The following is a 24,556-nucleotide window of genomic DNA, read 5'->3' on the forward strand; positions in this document are numbered from 1 at the left end:
CCAGAAGGGGGAAACATGCATGGTGACCTTGCTGGTGGGCCACATCATGAAGAAGGAGCACCTGCAGAGACAGGCTGAGCAACCACCAAAGCAGCACGCAGCACCTGGAAGGCACTAATCCACCAGAACAGCCAGGAGGTGGCATCCCTAGCAGTGAGTGGACCCAATCATGGGCAGATAATCTTAAATGCATCGCTTATAATTAGATGGTAAGAATCTAGTACAAGGAATTACTGACTATATACCATTTTAATAGATAACCAGGTCTAGACATAGTAAGATTGAGACTAGGGTGCCACGGCAACCTTAACTAATACAGTCATTGAGGACATCTAGCAATCTGAACCCTAAGGAGGGTTTACATTCAGAACATAGGACTGGGTTCTTACACTGACGTGCTGTACAATCTAGGGGAAGTCACAACCTTTCTGTAACCAAAACTCTCCATCTGTAAAATGGTTTTAATTACTTCTGTAAACTTTACAGGTGTTGTGAGGTCTAGTTCATTAATGCTAGTAACATTCTTTGAGATCCTTTGATGAAAAAGGCTATAAAAGTACTTCATGTCCTATGCTGAACAAAATTCAGGCTTTTAGCACGTGCTTATATACCTTAATCTGGGACCCTGCAACATCAGCTCCATTTAGACTTTCCATAGCAAGTTGAGCGGCTTCTAATACTTCATACTGGATACAGATGTGGGGCTTTTAAAAGGAAGAATATTACGCTGAATCTTCTATTACAATTCTAGCATCCCTCTCCTTTCACAAATAAGTATTTATCACGTTGTTGGAAAATATCCTAAGAAGCCTTTTATATTCTATATGTAATACTTTAAACACACAGCATTAAATAGGATGTTTCATTGCTTTAACTTAACTCACAACCCATGGTTTTGCCATTAAGGGCCTTAATGCTCTTCCCTCCACTAAGGAGAGAAAATCTCCATTGCCCCAGTATAAGGCTTCTTATCCTGGACTCTTATGCTACAGTTTCTTTGAAAGACCAGTCTTTGAGCTAGTCGCACAACAAAGGTGGAGTTAAACCATACTGGCTGTTTACAATAGCATTTCCACAATGAGTTCTTGGTGGTGCTGACTGCACTGCCAAGCAAGCAGACCAATCCATGTTTTAAGTTGTCCTGTCTCCATCCCTCCACTGAGCCACATCTCCTAGTAAAACTAAACAATGACTTTGTATGTCAGCAAGTTAACACAGTTAAAAGGATTCTGTTATTCACCTGGTGTGTTTCAGTGAGCACAGTAAGTGATTGGATAGGACCACACTTCTTAAATTCTCTCCTTAAAGACTTCAGGCAAAAGTCTTTATCAAATGGACCCGCATAGACAGTCAGCATGTCAGCTAGCTGGATTCTCATCTACAGGAATACAAGTTAGTGCAGGGATTTTACAAAACAAAGAATCTGAAAAGTCCTGGGTCCCTCTCCAAGCTCAGCCTTAAAGAATGTTCTAAGATATAGCTTTACCTTTTCACAAACTTCAGCAACAAGGTCTGGTGCATCATGCGCTGAACGCAAAGTGAACTGAATGACACTGAATGAGGACAGAGGAACTTCTTGTATAGCTCTTTTAAGTATCTACCCGGGGGAAAAAATTCACACAGTGAATTGGTCAAGGTGTGCAGTCAAGTGGTTAAAGCAGGGGACAGCAAATAAGAACTTTTTAGTTTCTAATTCCCAACTTTCCCTCTCGTTCTGTGGGTGACCTTGGGCAAGTCACTTCACCTATTTGTAGTTCCTGTTTACTTGCCCATAAAATGGGCATATTTCAGGACAATACAGGATCAAAATGTATTTCCAAAGATGACAAAACTGATTCATCCAAGGAAGCATTAAGACTGTTGCTGACATTTAGCATTTTAGGTTACTCAACTATTTTAAACGCAAAAAACCACTCAAGAATGTGTAGAACTTCTATTTCTTAGATACATATTTATTACAATCTGTTCTAAGTTCACTTACCTGTTTGTTTGAAGTGCTCAGACTGTTCTGACACAAGCCAGAGGAGGCTAGTTCCTTTCTGCTCAAAAGGAGAGTTTTTTGGCCAGTAGCATTCAAATAGTCTAAAAAACTAAGAGAGTCATGGTAAATATCAACTCATCTTTAAAACTAACTCTTAGTTTACATTGAATTAGAAACCTTTGAGAAAATATTTGTTAAAGAAAAATGCTACAGTTCTCCTTGGAAGATAATTTTAAAAACAAACTTCCTACTGCCTGAAAATAATCATCTTGTGTCCTGAATATATTACAAAAATGACAATAACATAAAATTCACTGTTGTGAAGTAATCTAAGCCTTTTAATTTTTAAAAACTGTTAGATTAGGTGTGACTCAATAGCAAGTAATATATTTTGAGAGGAAGAGAAATATAATTTTGATATAAAACAATGTATTAATGATTTCACAAAGAACTGACACCAACATTATGGCTGTGTCTGCATTGGGAAGTCCTCCTACCATGGTTTGGGTATGCTTGGAGGTTCACTTGAATGCTTCTGGACTCCATTCTGTTGCAGTTGTAATGCAGATTTTTGCTGTGACGACTCCATCAGATTTGGGGCTGACAGCACCATCTCCAAATTTAGTTCTACTACCTAGAAAGACAAAAACACACTAATTCCTTTTCAAGCACACTGCATTCATGGGCATCAAACCAGCAATGTGTCTCCATAAAGTCCTCTCTGATTTAGAATTGGAAGCCAAGGTTTGGGGAGATAGAGTTGTGCATAAGAGCCAATCCACTGCAACTGTGAAAGTGTACACGTGCCTTAAATCAGCAAAAGGCATGAAAAAAGAACTGGAACCAAGATGGGTAATATTGAAAACAGGGAAAAGACCAGTAACATGAGCATAATGGAGAGACTGGAGGGATTAAAATAAAACAACCAGGATATATTTTGGAGCATTCCTGAAGATCAGCCAATTTCTACCAAGACTAATAAAGTGTCCAAATCCTTGTACACTCCACAAGTGGGGAATGCCACCTCCAGAGATGATGATAGCAGTCCTGATTCAGAAAAGCACTTTAACGTGTGCCTGACTCTAAGCACATCAATGGTCCCACTAAAGTCAATAGGATGCTTGCATGCTTAAAGCATAATTATCTTCCTGGGTCAGGGCCCAAGTGCACAATTATTAATAATAATAATAAAAATAATAAATAATAAACATAATAAAAAGAAACCATGAAACAATCAACTTATTTTTTTTTCTTTAGGAGGGCTACAAACTATATATATTGAGATTTTAAAGTTTTTTTTTTAATAAAAACTAATGAAAATACATTAATATCCTACAAAGTTACATACTTTTCTGGGTCCCTGGTCAATAAAGTACTGAAGCAATTCAAGTGCAGCTTCAGCATCTTCTTTTGGATCATGACCAACTTTATTTTCACTTTGAATTTCCTTCCTAAAATGTCAAAGTAAAACATACAGAAAGGTTATCAGTTTTCACACCCTAAATGATATAGTACCTAGTCTTTCAGAAGCCCCGTAGTTTGTTCTTTTCAGGTGGTATATTTATCCCTGTGCTCAAAGACTACTGTATTTCAAGTATCTTTGAATCCGTGTTCTTCTGAAATGTTCCAAAAGCCATTGAAATAGATAAAGAATTTCTGCAATGTTCAATATTGCTTACAACTTTTAAAAGATTTCATAGATGCCTTGGGCTATATTGTGCTTTGACACACCTTAGCTATCTTTATCTTCAACTCTGCTAGTTTCCCCATCTCATCATTTGCATGTAGTACAGCAGTCTCTCCTCCCATCTCACCAAACCATAACTAGTAAAGAATATATTATGTCTACAAAACATACTATAGAATGTTTGCTGGCACGCTATGGAATATCATTAATAACTCAAAATAAACTTGTCAAAGCACTCTTTCTGAAACATTACCCTGACTTTCTGTGTTCACTTTCTTGCTAATTTGAAATAAGTCTCCTAGTCATTTGTGTGAATTAGACACGCTGAAGTGTTGAAAGAGAGTATCCTGGCCTCTTAGATGTAAGATTCAGCATCTCACAATTAACAGAATTAGAGGAAGCATAGTCTTGTAGTTGCGGCACTGGACTGGGAGTTAGGAGATCTGGGTTCGATTCTAGCTGTGCTACATAGTCACTGTATGATTTAGGGAAGTCACTTAACCTCTCTGCCTCCATTTCCTATCTGTAACACGGAGACAGTAATCCTTTCTTTGTCATGTCCACTTCAACTGTTTAATTTTCAGGGCAGGACTCTTAAGGTAAGTCTACACTGCACACTCACTGGCAGCAACATGGAGTCTTTCCCCACTGCCTCCTCCTGCTTGGGTCTTTCCCTGCTGCCTCCCCTCTGCCAGAGCCTTTCTCCACACCAAAGAGAGGCTCCAGCAGCAGAGAGGCAGTGGGTCACTACACTGCTAAAATAGCAGCAGGCACTGCTTGGGTGTGTAGAGAGCCATGTAGGGTACGGTATACTCAACTCACCTAAGCAGTGCCTCACCATCTACACTGCTATCTATACCTGTGCTGGGGGGGGCTTGTAATGTCTGTACTCAGCACATCGCCATAAGGAGTATGCAATGTAGACATACCTTTACTGTGAATACATACATCACCTACTATTATTCTAATTCACATTACGTGTTATTTCGTGTACATTATATAATCTGATTTTCTAAACATATTAAGTTTTAGATAAAAACACTCATGCACTTGGTGTAATAATTATGATTGGTAAAATATTACATAGTAGTACTGGTTATCCGTTGGCGTAAACTATGACAATACAGTTGAAAAAACAAAACAAAAACAAAACCTTACCCTAGAACAGCTTTTGCTAAGAATTTTAGTTTGAACCGTCGACCTTTGTGTCTGGCAAAAAGCAATGAGGTGTCAATAACGCTGGGATGTATCATCTGGAGAAGAGAGAACGTCATCAATAATATGAGTAAAGAACATCAGTATTATGGAATTGTGGTAGTAACTTCACAGTTAACACTGTGATGGGCTTTCCACTATTAGCCCATTCTCAACCCTGTGATAGCTTCTTATTTTCCCTGGGGGATAAGGAAGAATTGTGGTGAAATACAAGGAGAAGGGGTTGCAAATGCGGAGATAAATCCTCCTATGGACTGGGTTCCCCAATTGTTTCCCCACGGACCCTCTGACTATTGGCCCAGATTCCAGACATAAAAAGAGGTCAACTTTTTGCATGTTCATCATGTACATACAGGCCATAGGTACCCAACAAAATACCCTACACCTTACCACAAGACGGGTCTAAAATCCCCCTCTACTTAACAAAAACTGGAAAAATGGGCACAGATTATGCTCTTGAGTTGTAGGATGATAGGTTATGGTCGTTTAAATTTATCATATGAAAGATCTGTCTTTACCACAACACAATTAGGTGTACCCAGCAATGACTGAAGGGAAAGGAAGATATAGAGTTAAGGCTGCTGGTGAAGACTTTTACAGCTTTCTTACCTCTTGACTTTTGTGTTTTTTAGAAGTCCTCATATTTTAAACATATATTTTTACACCCTTATGCCATCTTAACAAAAGCCTGGTAAATAAGTGATTACAGCTCTAAACTAGAATTATTTTGTCTTCAAGTATGAAAAGCACCAGACAAAACAGGTCCAACACGGCTGGGGAAAATCCTCATAAGAGCATGCTCACTTGTAAAGCGTGGAGGTCAGCATTTAAAGAGTGACCCACTAATACCGCATCACAGGGAAGCAATTTCTTTAGTTTGTCCTGTATCTCTGGAAGTTTTGTTTTCACTGGAAGAAGAATCTTCCTTGTGATTCCTGAGTATCTTCAAAAGAAAAATGGCAAATATAAACCAACATATTAGCAATTTCATTTACTAGAGATCATTTCAAGCAAGACACATAAAATACATAGATTACAAATGTGACCATGTCAGAATTGTAACTGTGGCTTCCTGTGTATATTATTCTGGTGTAAAGAGGACATAGTACAGGTGATTTATTAAACTGGTAAGGGAACGTTCTGGGGCCTGTTGGGAGAAGAAGGCTGCTGAAAGTAGCAGAAGGGATTTTCCAGATGTGCAAAAGCGTGAAATTGGGCCCAATCTTAAAATTTTGGGGATGAAATGTAGCTTAAATTTTGCCTGGTTTCATTATGAAAGTTCCACACAACTCAGCTCTTGGTACCCCTGAAAGTTAGTGAAATGAAATACTTATTTTATAGAGCAGAGGCCTGGATTGCTCTCTCATGCTCTTACTACACCATGTCTTCTATAACTAGAAGTAAAAGAGTAACCTGTACCGGACAGTTAAAGGGTAACCTGTGCTGGATCATTAATCTGTAATCCAGGCTTTTCTTGGAACAGTGCAGAAAGCTACGTGCAGCAGACATTCTTGAAAGGCCACATGGACTCAGTCTGAATGGCTCTCAGTTTTACAGGAGAGGCATGGAAGAAGTTTATATGCTGGATACCTGGTGAAGTAGTTCAGTATCTGGGTTTCAGGTTTTATAAGCTCATCCATGATACACTGACCCTCTGCATCCACCAATGAGACTCGAGTTACTTCATTCCCCTTCTCAGTGAGGCACTAGCAGACATAAAAATAAAAAGTCAGATCAGAAATCAGCACTGGGTTTATTGCCAATCAGTTGTCTCAAGAATACCAGTTAATTATTGCAATACAGATTTTAATTGCTATCACCGCTAAAAAAGTTACTAACCTGGAAGATTTACCATCTATTACTAGTTTTTAATAGTGCAGACAGTTCTGATTAATTTTTGACGCTCATTACAAATGTAGCAGGTGCACATGAAAGTGTAACACACAGTTAATCTTTAGGAGGAAGAACTGATCATACAGAATAACTTAGTACTTTACACCCAGATTGCCACAACTGACTGTATTTTGCAATTGCTCTGCCAATTGCTAAAGCAAGAGATGGGCCCACCTATTTAAAAAGGGCGCAGGTAATGCCAAAACAAGGCTCTTCTTCAAGAACCAAAGTGTATGAAGGGACAATCCTCAGCGTGGCACAGAGCCTGAACAACTGTGTTGGCGTTGGGGAGACACATAGGGGGAACGAATCCTCCCCCTTCCCCGTCTCTAGCGTGCAAAGGCTGCAGCAGCCCCCATGATCCTCCTCATGTCCACTCTGCAGGGAAAGGGACAGACTGCTTAGCAGTGGATCTGTCTGTCCTGTCTGGTATGTGGGGAACCACTGTGGAGCTGAGTGCTGTGCTGGGGGCATTTAACGCATACGACTTGGCTATGCTGTATTTTTTTTGAGCTCTCTCTCACTGGGGAAGCTGCCCTCATGCTACTGACAGAAGAATTGCTGATGTAGATGGGCAGCTGGTGTCTTTACAACTGTGTTTTTTGGATAGAAATGCTCTCGAACATGCAGAGGGTGGCTGGCTTTATTTTTGGAGCCAGTGGAGGTTGTACAACTCATTTCCTAGCCTTCTTTAAGACAAGAAATATTTTTATACCATTTCACAATCCAGCCCAAAGAGGGGACTGCTGTCTGTTCTCGGGCTCTCACATTGTGTGTGGACATAATTCCCACACCCAGGGGATCCTAGAAAGAAAAATAAAGAGATCTGAGAACAAGAAGAAGAAATCTGTCTTATGTAACTCATCAGGTACAGATGAAGAGAATGAAAGTTTGAGATGACTTTGGTAAAGAGCCTCCACTCCTTGTGCAACTAAAACTCCCAGTGAAAACCAATGGGATTTATTGATTTATTTAAGTGTATTAGGCTGGGATTTTTACCAAAATGTATGTGGCCTGACCTTCTAAAGGATAATCATATTTTCTCATCTCTTCCAAGGTTAGAATATAGCTGGTCAGACCATGCTTTTCCTCGCCATATTTCTCAATGATAGGGTCTTTTTGCAGGTCTGAGTTCTTAGGAATGTGTCCACTATAGGCAGAAGCTGAACCTATAATAAGAAATTGCACTTTTAAAAGCTGCCAACAAGTTCATACAGTATTTCTTTATCACGTATAAACTACTGTAATTAACGTGCACGTTTCACTTTGAAGGGTGGCAGAGTTGACTAGCGGTCAGAGCACTGGACTGGGATTCAGATGACCTGGGTTCTATTCATGGCTCTGACACTAACTTGCTAGGTAACCTTAGGCAAGTCGCTTCATCTATCTCTGCATCAGTTTATCATCTGTAACATAGTGATAATGATTCTGCCCTGCTTTGATACATGCTAAATATTATAATTATTTAAAATTTCATCTTATCTGTGAGAAATTGTTGCTATTAACTCCTCAAAGCAAGCAGAAAGAGATCTTTCCACTAAGTCAGTGGGGCTCAAACTGTTTCAGTGCCCCTCCCACCCTCTTAGTGCACAGCCAAGGCTTCCTCAGCAGCAGAGCTTGTGCTGAAGGTGAAGCTGGGGCTAGAGACAGAGAAGGAATGAGGGCGGGGCCAGGCAAGGGGTAGAATGGAGCTGCAACTGGGGCTGGAGCTGGTCTGGGGTTGGAGAGGGAGTGAGGGCAGAGCAGGGCCTGGAGGCAGAACAGGACCGAGGGGATGAACAGGTTTTGGGGAGGAGTGAGGCTGGAAGCATGGTGGTCCCTTCCCAACCCCGGTGGGGGCTGGCCCCCGACATGTTCCTCTATACCCCCCCTAAGGAGGTTCACCCCACAGTTTGGGGACCACTGTACTAGGTGATACTAAGGGTAAGTGTTACACTAGGAAAATACAAGTTCTAACAAAGGTGTTTGTTACAGTGTTTGTTGAACTATCCAAGTTATTTTTTATCTATCGTCATAGTACCTGAGCTCACAAACAGAATGGATTTTATCCACACAATGCCCCTGGAAAATAAGGCGGTATTTGCCCCCTTTTAAAGGGAATGGAGGCACAGGTTAGGGTAAACGACTTGCCTGAGGTCACAGAGGAAGCCTGTAAATTAGGAACTGAACCTAGGTCTCCTGACGCCCCGTCCAGTTCCCAGATCACCAGACTAAACAAGCCTTTCTACCGTTATGTTTGAAGTCACATAAAGAAGCATAACTTCAGTAAAAACTTATCTGAAACCCCAATCTCCGACTGCAGCTTATTGTCCAAATTTTAGAAAACTTTATCTATTCATACATTATAAAGTAAAACTTGCTAATTCATCCATTAAGGGCCTGATTCAGTATTCTTTGCATTGAGAATTTCCACTGACTAAGTGGAGTTTTGAGTATGCAAGACTGATCCCTAAAATTACAATTAAGATCATAAGGGATGTAAATAATGAGAAGCCAGCTGTCAACACACTGTAGTTTACCTAGTTCACTGTTCAGCATAACAAAGAATTATTACTGAGACTAATGCGGAAGTCAAGAAATGAATACTTAATGAGCCTGAATCTATTTCAGAGATCTGTTTCTCTTATTAACTACATTTTAGAATGATAGTATAAATGCTTGCAACAGTTTCATAAGAGAAAAATTTGCATCTTTATTATCCCTTTTACAATTTTGTTGTTGTAAACTTCCTTCACATTTACTTTTGGTAATAAGCAAAACAGACTAATAGAAATTAGCTAGAGTCATTTATTTCAGAGTTAAACCAGTGATTCGTTGCATCTTGTAATCCTGCATAAATTATATTTAGTTTAAAATTGATTGCATGTGATACAAACAGATTCAAAACATCCTCTGAAATGGGTAAACAACTGTTGAAAATGACAGTGAAAAGTGAGGTACCTTGCATGCTGTTCTGATGTTTCATACTTATTCCTTCTCCACACACACTAGCTATAAAATTGGCTGAAGTAGGTGGTAAACTGAATCTCTGTTAACAAACAGAAAAGAAAACATGTTAAAGGACTTTGCTGCACAAACAAAAGTAAAATATTTCAAAATTAAATTCACAAATAAGGAACAGTACTCCTACTACTATGGAAATTCTGACACTTTATCTTCCCCCATGCCAAATTTGCCACTAGTGTAATTCCACTGAAGTCAAAGGAGGGTAAGTATACAAGACTAACTTAAGTTAGAGACAGCGGTGTCCTCAGGGGACATTGAAAAAATTCAATGCAATTTTTTGTGTTAAAGTGAGTATGATTTGCAACTAACTTCTTGAGAAACTGTTCATTACATGATGCTCCATAAATTCACAATCTGCAGACCATATTCTTAAGTAAAATGCTGTTAATTGTTACAGCAGTAAGAGTTAAGGCACAAGCAGCTGTAAAAACTAAAGTGACCTTTATTACAAAAATATTATCATGATTAGCTTTGCAGCTGCCTGATTGCACCCTATCTTCCTGTCACAAGCTTCCACCTCCGTTCCAGCTGGACCACCCCTTTCTCTCTACTGCCGAGGAATACTGCTGTCTCATTATTCACTTATTACTTCTCCCATCATTTATAGAGAACAATACATTTTCAAGGGAAATGATTCACAATGATTTAGCTGAATAATACAGGACTCTCTTGTAGCTACTCAATTATCATATTATAGCCTTGGCTTTCCAGAGGCAATCAGACTCAGTACAGCATCTCATTGGCAGAAGCAGAACTGATAGTTCCTTGTTCCTGAAAAGTTAGGAAACTGCTCTAAATTAGAAACATATGTTTGCTGCAGCTAAAGGAGAATTTCCTAAGATTTTACTGATTCAAAGCACACTGTTAAAATAAATAAGATATATAAAGGGGATTAAATGTAGCTGGGCAAATTAAAAGAACTTTATTACATTCTGCCCCAGCAATAATCTCTTCAAGGAACAAGAGGAATTCTTACCATAAAACACAGCATGGTCTGCAAACACTAAGGACTAGATCATTAGCTGGTGAACCTCTGCCAACTGATACCCGCTGAGAACAAGTCCTAAGTCTATTGAGATATATTTATTTATAACATCCTCACCCTCTTGAAGATACAAAAAATATTATACATGTAGTGTGGAACTGTTGAGGTATTTTATTTCACATTTTATTACTTCAAAAACTGGAAATCTTTAATCACTCTGCTTCTAACATCAGAGCTTGGTCCTTTGTCCTGGGCTAACAGCGGGTAAGAAGGGAGGGATTCTCTCATATTGCCCCTTGGGATTCCACTTCCCATTGGGAGGAGAATAATTTCACTGTAGCAGTTAAACCACTGGGGTATTGTTGGCTGAAAAAGCTTACTTGGTAGAAACACAGTTTGTGAACTTACATGTTGAAATGCCCTTCTGAGATGTTTGAACTGCAAATAGAACTTGTAGAAATAGAGCTGGCTCACTTCCTGCAGAACAATAACCACAACCTTAGCCAGGTGTCTTTGGTGATAAATACGGCACCAGCTGCATTAGAAAACAAAGCAATACAGTTATCAATACTTTAATTTTAAACAAACATAGGACCAGTTCTGTTCCCAAGTAAGTAAAGCTCCCACTGACTTCAGTAAGATCAGAATCTAGCCCTTTATCTTACATATTGGTCCATATAAGCACATCATCATGTAAACAATGTAAATGGGGAAGATAGAGCTCTAAGCTTTTGGGGCTGTCTGTTTGTTTGTTTGAGGGAAGCCTGGCTGTTTAAAAATAGCCAGAGCTCCGCGAACCAGCTGAGCAGCGGGGAACAGCAGAGCAGCACACAGCAGGAGTTTGCCTGGGAGTTCGCTTGGAGTGAGCCCAGTGAGGCTTACATCTTGCCAACTTCTCTGAGGAAGCTCATAGTAGGAAGGTGATATGGAGGGGGGGGTTCAGCTATTGTGACCTGCACTGCATGTGCCATGTTTGTCTTTCTTCCACAGGACAGAAGCGACTTTGTCTGTACAAAGCGCAAGCTAGTATCCATATTGGAAGAGAAGATCGAAGGTCTGGAGCTACAGATATCGACCCTGCATTGCATACGAGAATCTGAGGATTTTCTGGATAAAACTCAGGATATGCTTCTACGGGCACAAAGCTCTAAAGATTTAGAGCAGGTTGCACAGCGGAGCCAAGAGGCCAGTGAGGAAGCTCGGCAATATGTGACCTCCAGAAGAAGAAGGGGGAATGTCCGGGTACAGCAACGCGGACACAGGTAAGTAACCGTTTTCATGTTCTCTCCACAGGTACCATTGCGGAGAGTGGACAAGATGATACATCTGGGGGGAGAAAGCAGAAGGAGACTCCGCTGGTTGGAAGGCATGAGCTGCGCTGTCCTGAAGTTGGGGGTTCCACGACCACCACTCCCAAGAGAAGGAGGCGGGTGGTGGTGGTCGGGAACTCTCTCCTCAGGGGGACTGAGTCATCTATCTGCCGCCCTGACCGGGAAAACACAGAAGTCTGCTGCTTGCCAGGGGCTAAGATTTGCGATGTGACTGAGAGACTGCCGAGACTCATCAAGCCCTCGGATCGCTACCCCTTCCTGCTTCTCCATGTGGGCACCAATGATACTGCAAAGAATGACCTTGAGCGGATCACTGCGGACTATGTGGCTCTGGGAAGAAGGATAAAGGAGTTTGAGGCGCAAGTGGTGGTCTCATCCATCCTCCCTGTGGAAGGAAAAGGTCGGGGTAGGGATCGTCGAATCGTGGAAGTCAACGAATGGCTACGCAGGTGGTATCGGAGAGAAGGCTTTGGATTCTTTGACCATGGGATGGTGTTCCATGAAGGAGGAGTGCTGGGCAGAGACGGGCTCCACCTAACGAAGAGAGGGAAGAGCATCTTTGCGAGCAGGCTGGCTAACCTAGTGCGGAGGGCTTTAAACTAGGTTCACAGGGGGAAGGAGACCAAATCCCTGAGGTAAGTGGGAAAGCGGGATACCGGGAGGAAGCACAGGCAGGAACGTCTGTGAGGGGAGGGCTCCTACCTCATACTGAGAATGAGGGGCGATCAGCAGGTTATCTCAAGTGCCTATATACAAATGCACAAAGCCTTGGAAACAAGCAGGGAGAACTGGAGGTCCTGGTGATGTCAAGGAATTATGACGTGATTGGAATAACAGAGACTTGGTGGGATAACTCACATGACTGGAGTACTGTCATGGATGGTTATAAACTGTTCAGGAAGGACAGGCAGGGCAGAAAAGGTGGGGGAGTAGTACTGTATGTAAGGGAGCAGTATGATTGCTCAGAGCTCCGGTATGGAACTGCAGAAAAACCTGAGTGTCTCTGGATTAAGTTTAGAAGCGTGAGCAACAAGGGTGATGTAGTGGTGGGAGTCTGCTATAGACCACCGGACCAGGGGGGTGAGGCTTTCTTCCGGCAACTTGCAGAAGCTACTAGATCACACGCCCTGGTTCTCATGGGCGACTTTAATCTTCCTGATATCTGCTGAGAGAGCACTACAGCGGTGCATAGACAATCCAGGAAGTTTTTGGAAAATGTAGGGGACAATTTCCTGGTGCAAATGCTAGAGGAGCCAACTGGGGGGCAGCTTTTCTTGACCTGCTGCTCACAAACCGGGAAGAATTAATGGGGGAAACAAAAGTGGATGGGAATCTGGGAGGCAGTGACCATGAGTTGGTTGAGTTCAGGATCCTGACACGGAAAAAAGGTAAGCAGCAGAATATGGACCCTGGACTTCAGGAAAGCAGACTTCGACTCCCTCAGGGAACAGATGGGTAGGATCCCCTGGGGGAATAACATGAAGGGGAAAGGAGTCCAGGAGAGCTGGCTGTATTTCAAGGAATCCCTATTGAGGTTACAAGGACAAACCATCTCCATGTGTCGAAAGAATAGTAAATATGGCAGGCGACCAGCTTGGCTTAACGGTGAAATCCTTGCAGATCTTAAATATAAAAAAGCTTACAAGAATTAGAAGATTGGACAAATGACCAGGGAAGAGTATAAAAATATTGCTCGGGCATGTAGGAATGAAATCAGGAGGGCCAAATCACACCTGGAGCTGCAGCTAGCAAGAGATGTTAAGAGTAACAAGAAGGGGTTCTTCAGGTATGTTGGCAAGAAGAAGAAAGCCAAGGAAAGTGTGGGCCCCTTACTGAATGAGGGAGGCAACCTAGTGACAGAGGATGTGGAAAAAGCTAATGTACTCAATGCTTTTTTTGCCTCCGTCTTCACGAACAAGGTCAGCTCCCAGACTGCTGCGCTGGGCATCACAGCATGGGGAGTAGGTGGCCAGCCCTCTGTGGAGAAAGAAGTGGTTAGGGACTATTTAGAAAAGCTGGACGTGCACAAGTCCATGGGGCCGGACGCGTTGCACCCGAGAGTGCTAAAGAAATTGGCGGCTGTGATTGCAGAGCCATTGGCCATTATCTTTGAAAACTCATGGCGAACGGGGGAAGTCCCGGATGACTGGAAAAGGCTAATGTAGTGCCCATCTTTAAAAAGGGAAGAAGGAGGATCCAGGGAACTACAGACCAGTCAGCCTCACCTCAGTCCCCGGAAAAATCATGGAGCAGGTCCTCAAGGAATCAATCCTGAAGCTCTTACACGAGAGGAAAGTGATCAGGAACAGTCAGCATGGATTCACCAAGGGAAGGTCATGCCTGACTAATCTAATCGCCTTCTATGATGAGATTACTGGTTCTGTGGATGAAGGGAAAGCAGTGGATGTATTGTTTCTTGACTTTAGCAAAGCTTTTGACATGGTCTCCAACAGTATTCTTGTGAGCAAGTTAAAGAAGTATGGGCTGGATGAATGCACTATAAGGTGGGTAGAAAGTTGGCTAGATTGTCGGGCTCAAAGGGTAGTGATCAATGGCTCCATGTCTAGTTGGCAGCCGGTATCAAGTGGAGTGCCCCAAGGGTCAGTCCTGGGGCCGGTTTTGTTCCATATCTTCATAAATGATCTGGAGGATGGTGTGGATTGCACTCTCAGCAAATTTGCGGATGATACTAAACTAGGAGGAGTGGTAGATACGCTGGAGGGCAGGATAGGATACAGAGGGACCTAGACAAATTGGAGGATTGGGCCAAAAGAAATCTGATGAGGTTCAACAAGGATAAGTGCAGAGTCCTGCACTTAGGACAGAAGAACCCAATGCACCACTACAGACTAGGGAACGAATGGCTAGGCAGCAGTTCTGCGGAAAAGGACCTAGGGGTGACAGTGGACGAGAAGCTGGATATGAGTCAACAGTGTGCCCTTGTTGCCAAGAAGGCCAATGGCATTTTGGGATGTGTAAGTAGGGGTATAGCGAGCAGATCGAGGGACGTGATCGTTCCCCTCTATTCGACATTGGTGAGGCCTCATCTGGAGTACTGTGTCTAGTTTTGGGCCCCACACTACAAGAAGGATGTGGATAAATTGGAGAGAGTCCAGCGAAGGGCAACAAAAATGATTAGGGGTCTGGAACACATGACTTATGAGAAGAGGCTGAGGGAACTGGGATTGTTTAGTCTGCAGAAGAGAAGAATGAGGGGGGATTTGATAGCTGCTTTCAACTACTTGAGAGGTGGTTCCAAAGAGGATGGTTCTAGACTATTCTCAGTGGTAGAAGAGGACAGGACAAGGAGTAATGGTCTCAAGTTGCAGTGTGGGAGGTTTAGGTTGGATATTAGGAAAAACTTATTCTCTAGGAGGGTGGTGAAACACTGGAATGCGTTACCTAGGGAGGTGGTAGAATCTCCTTCCTTAGAGGTTTTTAAGGTCAGGCTTGACAGAGCCCTGGTTGGGATGATTTAGTTGGGGATTGGTCCTGCTTTGAGCAGGGGGTTGGACTAGATGACCTCCTGAGGTCCCTTCCAACCCTGATATTCTATGATTCTATGGTAGTATTCATCTCCATAACCTGCCTCATTTACATGTTCATCAAAATGAGTACACAATCAAAATCTAGCTATGACTCATCTATATAACAGGTGGCTGATATGGTGACAATGTTGTAAAAATAATCAGAGGATATTTAAAAACAGTACTTATGTGCCTTTAAGTAGGTTAGCATATGTACAGTAGCATGGGATGTGATTGTGTCCAGAATATAAACATATACTATACCTGGGTTGAGTTGCATTGTGACGTTTTCCCAAAACTGCGTACTTTAGGAACTCATACACCTGTTCATGTCTGATTTCACAATCCTCACCAAACAACCCAGCTGACAAGCGGGATTTCTTCTCCTACAAAAAGTAAGTGCAAGCAAAGAACCATTTACATGCCCTACTAAGTAAATAATGTAGGGGTTCAGTAGCAAAATGAAGGGGATTGTATTGCAAAAGGGCATCTTAATGCTATTGGGGTGATAGGACCAAGAACATTTAAAACATTATTTCCTCTAGCTAGGTTTCCCTAAATCATTAGGCAACATTCTTCTTTCGGATCACATGATATTATTAATTACTAGTTACAGAAGCTTAGGTGCCCCAGTCAGGGACTCGTCTGTTTAGCTCTGGACAAATATACAATAAAGAAACTTTCCTTGGTCAACAGAGCTCACAGTCTAAGTTAACTCAGCTATGGTATTCTGCCCTCCCTACACATCTCCCATTGCCATCAGTGGAGTTGTGCCCATGTAAACCAGGGCTAAATCTGGCCTTTCATGCAGCTTTACTTCTTTAAACCTTTCTATTCAGTTCACACTATCCTATCTGTTCTGGGCAGATGGGTTTACTGTTTACTTGCAGAAAAAACAGCACAATCAAAGGAAAACAGCAGCAGAAAAAGTCACAGAGATCACTTTATTCAAGTCAGAATGAAGAACTCAACACACACAATTCAGTTTAGCAGTTTATGGAGCCTGCATGTGTCTCCTACTTTGCTAGAAGGGAGCAAAATAAAAAAGTTTTGGCAACCTTCATAGGCAATACAACCAGTTGCAATGGAGATTGCATGATCCATTGCAATTTTATAAAATATTCTACATTATATGCTGGTAAGGGAAAGGTGCCATGGCTGCAATTGTTAAAACAAAAGGGGGCCATGGAACTATACTATATAGAGGAGAAAAGTAGCTATGGAATAGAGTGTGGTGAGCAATGATCATGCCTTGAATGCCTATTGAAAGTATGGAGAACTCTGCCACACACTCTCACAGGACAAGGAAAATAGAAAGAGCATATAGATCCAAATATAGGAGGCACTGTGAGACTCCTGCAAGGAGCTGAGTCCCCTCAACTCACACTCACTTCAGTGGGAGTTGAGGGAGAGATCAGCACCTTGCAGGATGGGGCCTTTTTTCATCATATATAGCGTTATTCCACACACTGAAAATATTTCCCCTACCCTATATCATGGATGCGATTCTGACACATTCTGATTGATAGTCATGACCTTATGAGTCATGACACAAAATGCCATGTGGCAAAATGTAGGTACCTTTAAGGCTTCTCTCATTACATTAACACGCCCTTTGTTAAATTGTATTTAATGATCTGCTAATATAAAATTGAGCTAGTGTACATATCGAAGTCATTTAAAAATCAGATAAAAAAAGTCTAAAAGAAGGTCCCAATTTTTTTAGGTCCAAGTATTTTTACTAAGGTTATTCTTAAACACTACGACTCATAATAATAGTTTCTCATCTATCATGCGAGGTTGGACAAATATGTAATGACACTTTTAATGAACCCTAATGAAAGATCTACAAAATAGTCCAGCAGCAGTGTCCATTAACAAAGTCTACCTGGCAACTAGCAGTATTTAGACACTTCAGTCTCTAATCAGGTGCAAATAAGACTCAGCTCACATGTTTGATATGCTTATAATTTCCCCAGAGTAGACATCAGACTAATTTTAACTCAGGTAGCTAATGTATTGTGCCATTATTGCTTTGGGCTGACTTGCGTCATATGACCTTGTGTTATGTTCCAGCAGATGTAAATTTACTAATGTAATCTGATGCAACGTTGCTCTAAGACGTACTTTTCTTTAGGAAGCATGTAGTTGTTCAGTGTGGATCATGTTTATTTTTATGAAACTTTCTTTAAAACATTAGTATTTTCTAGCAGAGGATTTTAAAGTGGAGATTCAAGGTTTCAGGTTTTTGCAGCAAGAACCAAATTTATTATTACATCTACAACTAATATACAACATATACTTTATTATTATTATAGTTAATTCTTAGTACTGCTACTAATAAAATGCCTATACAAGGCTCTAGGTGCCCTAACAAGAAATTAGTAATACAATAAAATCTCATCAGCATTAAAATAATCATTTCAAATAGCCAGCCACCTACATCTATCGTTTCATCATTCTACAAAACAAACCCTCAACCCTCTTCAGAAACTCATAGCCATTGAACAGCTGTGTTATTTCACAGCTGGCACAGATGTGAAAAATTACAAATCTCCCTGAAAAATGTGGAATTCAAACTTTCCACGAGTTTAGCATGTATTGTGCATGTGCTGAGAAAAGGTTGAGAGATGCAGATGTGAGTGACTAACACTGAGATGAGTTTTGGAGGCAGGCTGGGCTGAGACCTTGGCTAGAGCCACCTGGCCTACTTCTGGGTTCTCTCAAACTGAGCCTGCAGAACAGGCCATCTAAAGCAGCTAGGTGAGAAGGGAAAAGAACATGTAACATCTTAGGAGAAAAGGGATGTGACTCTTGAAAAGAAAACAGGATAGGTTTTTTTAAGGGGTGAGGAGAGCTGGGTGCTTTTTTCTCCTAAATTCTTAAATCTTATCCCTCTGCCCCCTGCAGAGGTCTCATCTGCAGGCTCATCCTGAGAGAAACCAGGCGTAGGAGACTAGAGAGGAATTATACACGCTGGACTAGTAATTGTAAAAAAGGTCTGTACAGCGTCATATATAATAGCAGGGAGTTTGACTTTTGCCCCACCACTCGTGAGGAATAAAAGCAAAAATACCTCTCCAGAAGGAAGTGATCATGAATGGAATATGAGCTAATCAATATAACTATGATAGATCTCCACCTACATACATGTGTAATATAACAAATTATTGGTTACACTGATTACCTTACGTTTGTGCTGGTTTTGGCAAGTGTCTTCATCTACCTTCCTTTTCTTTTTAGTTTTCTGTGGTTCTTCCACTTCTTCATTACATTCATGGGGCCTTTTGTGTCCAATTACGCAGGCTGCCTCAGCCATTTCATTTGCAAACATTGCTTAGAACAGACTGTACCTACATTTAAAAAAATAGAAATCAGTCACACTCTTGGTAATGGGTTTTACATTTAAAAACAAATCCAGTCATAATTTCATTTGTAATATGATATGAATTTAACTGTGACCCCCAAGAACTTATTAATGCCAGCCAGAATGTCCTGATTCTGGTATACACATTCTGGTTCACCAAAGAATACTGTGTGAAAAGCTGTAATATAGCTGTTCAATAGAGTTTTTAAATAAAAGCCAGGGTCACAATGGTCATTAAAATCATTGTGCAATGTACGTACAGCTACTAGGTAGGGAGTTATGTATATATACTGATAATATGTTCTTCGTGTCTGTATCAAGGTATGAGTCACCAGCAGAGGATTAAAAAACAGATTTATGTCAAACAAGAGACATGTATTCACTTGTCTCTCTGTCAGGATGTAAATTAAGCATTGTAAGCTAACACAATGGAAACCTATGTATATACAAAGTCAAAAAAGAGATGTGTAATCAATAGGGAAGCAGCATGCAGGAAAAATAAGCCACAGGTAGTTATCCTTTCTGCAAGTTCAGACAATGAAGTTTGGGGAGCATAAGTAAAAGGCAAAGAAGACACCCCCTTATTCTGCACCTAGGAATTAAACAGACAGTGAGTTTACATTCATGAATATGAGATCTCAGCCAATTTCTTGAAGTGCTGCCGAGGACTTTGGGGTGAGATAAACTTCTTCAGACAGGACATTAAACTGTTAGCTAAATTTAGCCTCTAGAAAGCATGTTATAATTTTGTTTGATATGTACCCATTTGTTTCCAAAATTCTCATTCACTACCCCTTGAATCTTTTGTAATAAACTTATCCTTGGTTTCACTTTATCTCAGTGCTGTAGTATTAAGTTAGGCACTGATCCTGAGCTGAATCATACAAGCTGGTGCATACACTGTTCCTTTGGGGACAGCAGACCTGGTATTTCTGTCAGTGTTCAGTGGATAAGGGGCTGGGCACTACATGGGAAAGCTTCAAAGGGACTCAAGGACTGAGGAGTACTTACTATTAACCTGCTAAGCAAAATAAGGGCTAGCATGGCCCAGAGGAGAGTGCTTGGGTGGCTAACAGGCTGGTGGGTGCAGGGAGCAGACACTCAACTAAGCACAAGCAAGTTCCCCTCACACTGAGGGTGGGGGGAAAACAAGGTAACTCACAGTCCTGGGTACCCCAAAAACCATCACAAAGTATAGCACTGTTTTAAGGATGTCTTGGTTCCCATTTAAACATTGATATTTCTTGGGTTAAGCATAACAATGGATTGGATCAGCAAGAAGCTAACTGTGCAACAGCATGATTTTCAAAACTCAATTTCATTGCACTGCTGTTACTAATGGAGAGGTTTTGTCCAGTCCATCATGACTCTTGCTTCTTCAACTTGAACAGGGTTTCTGCCGAGATTCAACCGCAGAAAGGCTGACTGGGAAAGTTTTCTCTCTGAATTGGATGAATCCATCTGTAATGTTACTCCAGCACACAAGCACCATGGAGAATTTGTCTCCCTGATGCGGAAGACTGCCCAAAAGAACACCCCAGTGGATGTTGGACATTATATGTACCTGGGCTTTCAGAAAAGACAAGTCAACAATATAAGAAATATTCAGAATGGTGAAGAAACCACTGGGCTTGGGAAAATGCTTACGAGAGAGATTAGAGAGAAGCGACACAACCGCTGGAGGGAATGGAGTGAAACAACAAACCTGTGCCATAATAGCTAAAAAGCATACGCCACCATTTGCTAGCTGAACCCTGATGGACAACAAGCAAAGCACATCGCCAGTCTCTCCCAACTAAGTGGCACACCAGCTCATCCTAAATGGGAAACCAGGCCACAAACCAAAGTGCGGAATGAAATAAGTCAAGCAGGAACTTTGCTTGCTAGGAGACAGCAAAGTCCACAATGAGCAGCTCAACTCTGAGAAGTTGAAAATAGCCATGAAAACCCTGAAATGTAGAAAGAGAGTTGGACTCGATGGTATAGCTAATGAACCATTATTACTACATGCACCTCAGGACGAGAGTACAGAAATGGATGTTTGACTTTAACTCTTGGATGGAGATAATGCATATACCCAGGGTGTAGAGACAGGCCAAAGTGGTTGCAGTACTTAAACTACATAAAGACCCTCACTCTGCAAAGAGTTACCTCCCAATATCCTAACTCTGCTCAACCTACAAGCTATAGGAGCAGATGATAATGGGTAGAATAGCACCAATAGTGGATGGGTAACTGACTGAAGACTAAGCCAGTTTCTACCCATGATGTTCATGCTGCAGCCAAGTTGCAAACCTAATTCAATACATCTAAAATGGCTTCAAAATCTGCAAAATTACAAGGGCTGTGTTTGTTGAGCTATCAGCTTCTTATGACACTGGGAACTGCTATGCACTTCTACTGAATTGGCAAGAATTCTGAGAAATAACATGATAGTAGTCATCTCCTCCTTGTTCTCGAATTGATGTTCTTGTCAAGATAGATGGCAGAAAAGTCAATGGCGTACTCAACGGAGTGGATTGCCCCACGGTTCAGTGCTATCACCCTTGCTGTTAAATGTCTACACAAATGACCAGCTAGAATTCCCCAACATGCAAAGATTTACTTATGCAGATGATCTTTGTATCGCCACCCAAATGGAAAGATTTGAGGACACTGAACGCATTCTAACTGTCCCCATTGAAAAATACTCTTTCACATGGTTCTTGAATGCCAACCCTAGCAAGACACAAGTGTGCACCTTTCACCCAAAACACCATCAAGCCAAACGAAAACTCCAGATATTGTGGGATGGTACAATCCTTGAGCACTATGAATATCCGGTGTATCTTGGGGTCACATCAGACCAGTTGTTCTCAACCTATTTGCCACTGTGGACAGCATATGGAGCTCTCTATGTGTTATGTGGGTAGTATTCACACAATATATATATATATACTACCTATATGGCCCTGAGGTGGTCACATGAGCCGCAGTTGTGAGCTGATTGGGCTGCAAGCAGAACCACTGCATTAGGCCAAATGCTGACATTCAAAGAGCACACCAAGAAATTGAAAAAGAAAGTGAACTCTCAAAATTGTGTTCTCCAGAAACTGGCCAACATAAAATGGGGAGCTGATCCCAAAACTCTGAGCAATCTGTTTCACCCTCTATTACTCAAATGCAGAGTACTGTGCCCCAGTCTAGTTACACTCAAACCATACACACCAAATTGATACTCAACTCAATTAATCCTGTAGGATTACCACAGGAACTTTGAAACCAACTCCCAGACTGTCGCTATACTGCCTTGCAGGGACTGCACCACCATCAGTGAAGTGGGATGCCTTCAATAAAAGGGAACATGCACCTGGTTGTCTCCCTAAGACACATACTGCATGGACACATTCCACCCTGCAAGAGGCTGAAGTCCAGAAAGAGCTTTGCCTCTGAAAGTCCCTTGCCCCAAAATACTACTGTGGAAGACTACAGTGTAACAAAATGGCAGAAAATGCAGATGATCTTGGAGAATCCAGTTTCTTTAGAACAACTCCCACAGGCACTAGCCTCAAATGACAATACTGATATGCTCTAAATGGAGAGAAAGCTAGAATGGCAAAGACTGGTAACAATGTGACCAAGTGGAAGCTGAAGAATGAACCCAAATGTGATTGTTGAGAGCCTAGGCAAACACATCCTGTACTCCTGAGGAACTATTAGAGGTAAGTGACAATACCAGGTCTTGGCTGCAATTTCAGATGGACAAGCTATGATGAGGAACTCAAACAGAAATGGTTTCTTATTCCACCTGTTTCTAAAAACCCTAACTTCTATTTAAACTCCTGTACTGACCTCTGTGACATTGGGGGAGTGATAGCTCAGTGGTTTGAGCAGTGGCCTGCTAAACCCAGGGTTGTGAGTTCAATCCTTGAGGGGGCCATTTAGGGATCTGGGGCAAAAATTGGGGATTGGTCCTGCTTTGAGCAGGGGGTTGGACTAGATGACCTCCTGAGGTCCCTTGCAATCCTGATATTCTATGATTCTATACCTTGGGGGAGCACCCTGTAAACCCCATGTTCCTCATTTATATATAACCGTGATATTGCATATAAAGCAGGACATGTGAGCTATCAGGAGAAAGGTTATGATCTGCTGAAAGTCACTGTTCTATCAAAATATGTACATCGTTAATGCATACGAAGTTATAAGAATCATGTAGTCTGGCTGTCACTAAAATATGCTGTGGATTTGGGAAGCGCCCAGATACTAGCTCTCCAGAGACAATGTCAAGGAAAGTAACCAATGTCAAACAACCATTAACAGGCATTGTCCAGCAAGGGAGCTACAATTCAATGACTCACCTGCATAAGGCCACACCAGGGGAATTGCTCAACCTTGCCTGGAGACTCAGTAATGTACACCAGACATACCTGGACTTGTGTTCTCCAAACACATGGACTAAGGCCCAAGGTATAAGACAGAACGCATTGGCCACATGCTGGGCCTTCCTCCTGCCCCCACCCATGCTGCAAGCAACAAAGACACTCAGAAGAAGACTGAAGACTCCAACAGAGGGGACTGGCCCAGGTTTAAGGAACAAACCTGTATATTAAGGACTGCAACATCCAGTGGGGTGAGAAAAGCTGCTTAATCTAGATCAGGGATCTCAAACTCAATTTATCTTAGCATCAGTCCTCAAATCCTCCCAGCAGGCCAATAATGTCACTGAAGATGGTAAGCAGAAAAGAAAACATTTATATTGTATTTTCTATTTCGAATTTCTTAGAAATAATAAAACTGTCATACAGCTTTACGCAATTCTTTGCCGGCCAGACAGTTTTTAATGTTTGCCAGACACCTGGCAATGCATCAGTTTGTTGATGTTTGGCCTCAGTGACTGAGCAGTTGAAACCTTCAGGATTGCAGCAAGGTGTGCGTCAGATAGTTGTGTTCGCTATTTTGACTTGTTTATATTCATTGTGGAAAAAAGCAACGTTGCCTCCATGACTGACTCTGCCCGGCAACTAATGATGGTATCTCTGTCCCTCTCCTCCAACCAATGGAAGCTGAGGGTGGGGCAGCACCTGCAGCGGACAGAGCCGGCAGCATGGCTGCATGCGTCTCTCCTCCGTGGGCCGCAGATGGCCTGTGACCCGGGACTTTGAGACCCCTGATCTAGATGTTGCCCAGTGTAACAGGGTCCCAGGCTGCATCCCGGGATCCCGTCACAACCTCATACAGCATCTCAGGGTGCAGGAGCTTGTTCCTTACCTTTTAACTGGTGATGGTACTAAAATTTGCCTGTTGGGACTCCAGTCACATAACCCAGCTGCTCTTGTTTAATGACTTTCCTCCAGCTATTGCACAGAAGAGGTGAATTGCAGAAATTAGAATACATAAAAAACAATAACTCTGCTACACCATCTAGTCCAGTGGCTCTCAACCTTTCCAGACTACTGTACCCCTTTTAGGAGTCTGATTTGTCTTGTGTACCCCCATTTCACCTCACTTAAAAACTACTTGCTTACAAAATCAGACATGAACATACAAAAGTGTCACAGAACACTATTACTGAAAAATTGTTT

General features: G+C 41.8%; 1 protein-coding gene across 3 annotated transcripts in view; it reads right to left on the minus strand.

Moving 5' to 3' along the window:
* Positions 1-24,556, minus strand: part of REXO5 (RNA exonuclease 5) — a 33,001-nt gene that overhangs the window by 6,670 nt on the left and 1,775 nt on the right. For 2 of the 3 annotated variants that reach the window (XM_048867482.2, XM_048867484.2), the window contains 16 exons: positions 24,243-24,328; positions 18,813-18,978; positions 15,890-16,011; positions 11,176-11,302; positions 9,717-9,804; positions 7,796-7,945; positions 7,492-7,580; positions 6,474-6,589; positions 5,688-5,826; positions 4,827-4,921; positions 3,330-3,432; positions 2,479-2,615; positions 1,982-2,090; positions 1,487-1,597; positions 1,241-1,378; positions 612-704 (listed from right to left, as the gene is read on the minus strand). In XM_048867482.2, the coding sequence (XP_048723439.2) occupies positions 612-704; positions 1,241-1,378; positions 1,487-1,597; positions 1,982-2,090; positions 2,479-2,615; positions 3,330-3,432; positions 4,827-4,921; positions 5,688-5,826; positions 6,474-6,589; positions 7,492-7,580; positions 7,796-7,945; positions 9,717-9,804; positions 11,176-11,302; positions 15,890-16,011; positions 18,813-18,959 (1,764 nt within the window). In that variant the 5' untranslated portion in view covers positions 18,960-18,978; positions 24,243-24,328. The remainder of the gene's footprint in view (positions 1-611; positions 705-1,240; positions 1,379-1,486; positions 1,598-1,981; positions 2,091-2,478; positions 2,616-3,329; positions 3,433-4,826; positions 4,922-5,687; positions 5,827-6,473; positions 6,590-7,491; positions 7,581-7,795; positions 7,946-9,716; positions 9,805-11,175; positions 11,303-15,889; positions 16,012-18,812; positions 18,979-24,242; positions 24,329-24,556) is intronic. The other variant, XM_048867486.2, reaches the window with a different exon arrangement.

The sequence above is a fragment of the Caretta caretta genome, chromosome 10, assembly GCF_965140235.1.
Source record: "Caretta caretta isolate rCarCar2 chromosome 10, rCarCar1.hap1, whole genome shotgun sequence".
NCBI lineage: Eukaryota > Metazoa > Chordata > Testudines > Cheloniidae > Caretta > Caretta caretta.